We start from the raw sequence: 6000 nt of genomic DNA, 5'->3' as shown, positions 1-6000 counted from the left end.
AAAATTTCAGCGTGTGAACGCAGCTTATTATATATGCAAAGCGTGAGTTTAAAAGTCTGAAAGCCCAAAACCCCCGCGCTGCATATTAATTCTGCGGCGTATACACGTATTGCATTCTTAAACTAGTGAGCCTTTGATGTCATTTTCTCCTCGATCCAGCTCTCTCAAGAACATAATGTTAGTAATGGCGGACCATTAAATAGGAAAATTACAGTTAAAATAAAGAGGAGTCTTTTTGAAATCAAGGCTTAAAACGTGGGTCACTTAGTGTTTTGTTCACATAGTTTTGAAATCCAAAGAAAAATATGAATTGATTTTTGATCGCAGGGGCACTTTAAGGGCATCAGCGACTGAACGATAGAAACAGAATTGATATGCCCATTGTTTTGCATGGCATGTTTGGCAAAAATAGCTTGCGTCAAGTTAAAGATAAAGTCACTTTAGTGAACGTCGGTAGTTCCTACAGCTACGAGGCTGGTATCAATGGGAGCCAACAGTGCACCCTTTACCCCCCTCCCTCTGTCAGTGCTCCGTTTTAAGGAGATTTGAAGTTGTAGCTACACGGATCAGAGGAAAGTTGAAACAGACGTTGAAGTTTCCGAGGATCGAACTGGGAACCTGTTTCTCCGAAAGCCGCGCTCTAACCAACTGAGCTACGCCTGCATGAAAGACCCCAGGGATCATAGGATTGTTAGAAAATGGTTGCTTTGGTTCGCTTTTGAATTTTGCGTGTTAAATAGCGAACAGTTTGAGAGAAATGAGGGAAACGAGTTTCCCGAGTGAGGAGGAATAAGTACGCGTTAAGATTCCTGCAAAACATTTTCGATTTGTGGAGCCTGACTCTGGGATTCAGGGCTGGCGCAGAGGTGAGAGCATTCGCTTTCCACCGATGTGGCCCGGGTTCAATTCGCAGACTCGGCGTCACATGTGGGTTGAGTTTGTTGGTTCTCTTCTCTGCTCCGAGGGTTTTTTCTCCGGGTACTCCAGTTTTCCCTTTCCTCAAAAACCAACATTTGATTTGATTTGCGTTAATTTGTTGATTTCAATTTACAGTGTTCCTAATTAGTGCTCTAGACTAGACATTCAAATAAAATTCCATTCCTTTCCTTTCCTCGTTCTTCGTGATAATATTATCCACTTGACATCATCAGCGGTTTGTGCATTTTTCGTGTTTCAACCAAATTGACCCTAAGTCGCATATAAGAGGAAAAAACAGCTGGGTTCTTTCTTTCTTTCTTTCTTTCTGGTTTGTTTCGATCTTAAGCTTTTTGGACGAGGCAACCAACCATGCCTCGATTTTATGTTTGGCGTTATCCGACTGAACTGATATGTTATCTTACCTCCTTGCAGGGTAGAAGTCACATATTCAAGATCCATGCTAGATCCATGAGTGTGGAGCGTGATATTCGATATGAATTGTTGGCAAGACTGTGTCCAAACACCACAGGTCAGTCATCAACATTGATGGTTGGGTTCAAATGCCAATCACCTCAAGAAAACTGTACTCCTCCACAATTCTCTGCCCTTGTCCAAAACACTTGCTGTTTCTTTGTAAGCGTTATTTCTGAAAACTCGCTTTCGTGTAGGCTTTAGGAAATTGAAAATTTGATCGTGGTTTGGACTACTACTGAGCAACGAAGGCTAATGGGTTTATTTCCAGGTTGAGTACCATCAAGTACTTTTCAGTGCTGTTTTCAAAGACCTACCGCTGAGTCAATGCAAAGTTGTTTGTGACGTCATTGAACCCATATCTTCCCTTGCTCAGTCAAAGATAAAACGGCAGCTGTTTTTATGACTTTAGAGAACTCCCAGCACTTTTACTCAGAATCGGTCTACCAATGCCAAAGTCTTAACCCTTTAAGCCCCGAGGGGTTCCCCATTGACGAGTAAAATCGTCTGGCGTTAGACAGAGTAAAATCTATAAGTGCCATTTGGCACTATCGGGGCTGAAAGGGTTAAAGGCACGTTGTCCCCATTGTTGTGGATTAGCTTTCTTCTGGGCGGAGGTGTCTGTAGTTTCCCTCATAGATTGTAAACTGTATGACTAGCAGAATGGTTTTCGGGGCTCTCATCATTATAGATTCGTCCGGGAAAGCCCCAAGCGAGACAGCTGGTAACTTCCAGCTGTGGGTGCTCTAGGGCGTCATGTGGGACTTTTCTGCGCCTCTCATTAAAGGACAACCATGTTTCATTTTTTTTTTTCGCAGGGGCTGAGATCCGGAGCGTTTGTACAGAAGCAGGCATGTTTGCCATTCGGTCAAGGAGAAAAGTAAGTGGACTGAATTTTGTTTTTGTTGCAGTTAAATCGCTCTTTCCATCGAGGAAACGAAGGCGGTGCCAGTCTGTTCAAAAGAAGACTGATCTTTCCATCTGGGGGATTGATTACCCCCAGTGGGTTAAGGTGGCACCAATCTGTTAAACAATGCATGACTGAAAACTCACGATCATTATCAGCAGTGATGGCAAATAGAGACGGAATTTGTAACATGTTTATCCGTTACGAAATAAGTGATCGAGGATCTTTTGGAAAACCGCACAGAGAAATTGTCCCAAAACTAATTGCGCAGATTCTCTCAGTGTCCACGTTTGGATGCGTATGTGCTTAGGAACCACTCCTCATATAACGCAACTGGAGGCAAGGTGCTTCCTTGTGGAATCAAATCTGCGAATGCTTACACTTTTTATAAAGGCCCCGGTGAACGTAACTGGTTAGTTAATTGTTCGATCGCATTATGTTACTGTGTTGCAGCAATGGCGCCATTGGTACGCTAAATGATAGACTATGTTTTCAAAAACGAGTGCGATTGCTTCATTGGATTTCCAAACTCAAGAAAACATTTGAAACCACAAGGCCGCACTCCGCCGCAGGCCGAGTTGTTTAAATGCTTTCGTGCGTTTGGAAATCCAATGAAGCACGACGCACTTGTTTTTGAAATCTCTTCTCCAACAAAAGAAATTATAATTTCAATCACTTTTTTCAAGTCAAATATTTTTTGAACACCTCATTGTTGCTCAGAAGCATGTGAAAGCTGTGAGCAAGCACTCGTTGCGGTTAATTGATTTCAAATCACATTTGTTTGAAATTCATTTAGTAAATCAACAAGTAGTGTTTCATTGTTTCAAACTCGCCCGCGTGACCAGAATGGGACTATGCAATTGGCTAAAGCTTCATTATAGTTGAAGCGAAAACACATGGCTATCTGCGGCCTTTCCCTACATCTAGGTACGACGGAAAGCCGCAAGAATCTAGAACAAAAATTCATCTTCCAAATCGGCACCCTTAATCCTCACGGTATTAACGAACGCTTTTCATTTAACTATTATATTCCTATTTTTCACGTTGCCATGTTACCTCCAATAGAGTAGCTCCTACTCTACTATAAAAAGTACACGTAACCCATAATTCCTGGATTCGCTCTGACGAAGGGCTAACGCTCGAAACGTCAGCTTTTAGAATCTCTGTACGGTGGCCAATTTACATTATCAACTCCGTTGATAAAACCAAATTTTTGTATACTACTTCCCACCGACGCAGCACCACAGTTTCTTTAGAAACTACCCCCTTCATTCATTATAGTTGGTTTACTTCTATGTTTGTTTTTAAGGTTGCCACAGAGAAAGATTTCCTTGAAGCAGTAAACAAAGTTATCAAGGCCTATGCCAAGTTCAGTGCGACTCCACGCTACATGACATACAACTAAAAGAAAGAATTAGTTAGATTACCAGGAAAAAGAGACCTACCCATCTCCATTGATTCTTCCTTTTGTTAGAGTTTGTTTATAAGCCACCTCTTGAAAAATGTACATGTTTCTGCAAGCTGTGTTTATGTTTGAAATTAAAAGTATTCCCGAATTCCTGTTTCTATCTTTGCTTTTTTGTTTTGTTATCTTTTTTGTTTTTGTTTTGATGCATGTTTTAGTATAGTTGATTGTTGCTACACGCGGGCTTATGTCCAAGATTGTCTAAAATAGCAGTCTTTGATAAAGGCTGCACCTGAGGATCTTTTTGCGTTCTTTTGCAAAGAAGTCTACTTCCGTTTCCTGTCCCTCGTTCAAAACCGACGCTTCTCAACTTCCCCATTCGCAGAACTTGCATAAAGGAATCCATTTAATAACATTTATTTATACCACGCAAATTAGACTATGCAGTTTTCAAATCCAGTCATTTGTTAACAGAGGAACTTCGCCGAAGGGGATGTTAGACTGAACGTCAGGGCAACAAAGTCACGGAAATTACTTTACATCAAATTTGACTTCCTCTTTTACCAGACGTTCTTTGTTAATGAACTCTGTCCTACAAAGCCTTAAAGTGCATCAAACTTGCTCAATTAAGGTCTTTGCTAGTTATTGTTACAATGGGCCAGTCATTTGAAACAAGTGCACTTCTTCCCTTTAATCACAGCAGCACATTTCACTATCAAATATGTTTGTAGAAAATGTCTTATCTCTCCCCTTTTTTTCCTGTTTTTTTTTTCAACAATTCCTGCAATCTGATTGGTTCCGGGAGAGGGTGGATTTTTCTTATCAGGCCCGCCCACAACAGGCGGACAGGCGGTATCGTCGTGTGAGGGAAGAGTCGTCAAAGTTTCTTATCTTATCTCCCCTTAAAGGGGAGAAACTGATAACTTTCTTTTCTTTATGTTGCTTAAAATATCTATTACCGGCTTGTGAGGAGAACGCAATATCTGTTTATTGACAATACTGGGGCATTTCAAATAGCCTAGTTTCGTATTGTGTAGCAACAAAAGAACAGAGTCGAGGTTCAGGGGAATAATTTGCATTTCTTCCTTTGATTTGAACAACACAGATGCTAATTATTCCCGTGAACCTCGACTCTGTTCTTTTGTTTCTGCACAATTCGAAACTAGGCTATTGAAAAGAACCCAAAAACAAACTTGTGGAGTTGTTCCTTAAGGTTACGGTAGACCTTCACGGGTGTCCTTTTTAACGCGCTTTGTTAGGCGCAAAAGCCACAAAATATACATCAATCGAAAGGCTATGAAATGCATATAATCGCTATCGAACTTTTTCTTCCTGTTTACGTTATGCCTCTGCGTTATGGCTCTGCGTTATGCCTCATTGCGTTATGCTTCATTGCGTTATCCTTTTTGCTTTATGGCTATTTGCGTGATGCCTATTTGCGTTAAAACCGTGCATGTGAGGCTTTTTTGATATTCCGATTGGTGGTTTAAAAAATTTTGTTTCAAATATACCTATCCCAAATTTGCCGATAAAGGTTAAGTCGAAGGCCATTGCGGGAGTTCAATTTTAAAATAACGGAAATCCCTCACACGGTATTTTAGGTTGGTATCCCCTGGCAAAATTTTAATACAATCCATTGAATTTTCATATCCTATCAATTCGCTTAAAGAGGATACACTTGCGTAAAAACAAAACAGTTTTTTTTTCGCTTCCAAAGTTTTAAGCCGCTGTTACACGTTGAAACTTTTAGCTGAAACTTGTGTGCAACGGCGCTGCGAAACAAGTTTCAGGAGGCATTGCACCGTGTAACATGGTCGGTTTTTTTTAAACTTTTTTTAGCTTACGTTGCGAGACAAGTTTCGCGAAAAGTAGAACCGCTTTCTACTTCTGCAACGGTCGCCGCAGTCGCAGTGGTGATAAAAACAAGAGTTCACCGTGTAACACCACTTCGTGAAACTGGTCTCTCTCGGCCTTGTCACGCTACGCTGCGTAAGCCAGTCAGATACCGGCTAAGGCACATTTCGAGACCAGTTTCAAAGTTCCCGAACGAGATTACATGATGCAACGCCTGCTGCATAGGGTTAGATAAATTATGCCGGCACAATTTCGAGCATAATACTTTGGTGCAAGCATGGAGCATAATGCCGGCATAATAGTCGATTTTAGGAGCATAAAGATTGATAAAATTATCCTGCTCATAAAAACATCAAAACAATGTGGTTAAAAATGTCCTGTGGGCTTTGTGACTGCTTTATGCACTTATTTGACTTTGTTCAAGACCTGGCTACCTTACTTTATG

At 41.0% G+C, this 6000-nt stretch overlaps 1 protein-coding gene across 1 annotated transcript in view; it reads left to right on the top strand.

The window, feature by feature from the left end:
- The window catches only part of LOC137997771 (26S proteasome regulatory subunit 7), a 15609-nt gene extending 11757 nt beyond the window's left edge, over positions 1–3852 (top strand). The window contains exons 12-14 of the mRNA XM_068844012.1: positions 1351–1447; positions 2208–2269; positions 3606–3852. Of these exons, the coding sequence (XP_068700113.1) occupies positions 1351–1447; positions 2208–2269; positions 3606–3701 (255 nt within the window). The 3' untranslated portion in view covers positions 3702–3852. The remainder of the gene's footprint in view (positions 1–1350; positions 1448–2207; positions 2270–3605) is intronic.
- The last annotated feature ends 2148 nt before the right edge of the window (positions 3853–6000 follow it).

Source organism: Montipora foliosa, chromosome 3, assembly GCF_036669935.1.
Source record: "Montipora foliosa isolate CH-2021 chromosome 3, ASM3666993v2, whole genome shotgun sequence".
In the NCBI taxonomy this organism is placed as follows: domain Eukaryota; kingdom Metazoa; phylum Cnidaria; class Anthozoa; order Scleractinia; family Acroporidae; genus Montipora; species Montipora foliosa.
Note: the sequence above shows the minus strand (reverse complement) of the source record. Positions and strands in the feature narration are given on the sequence as shown.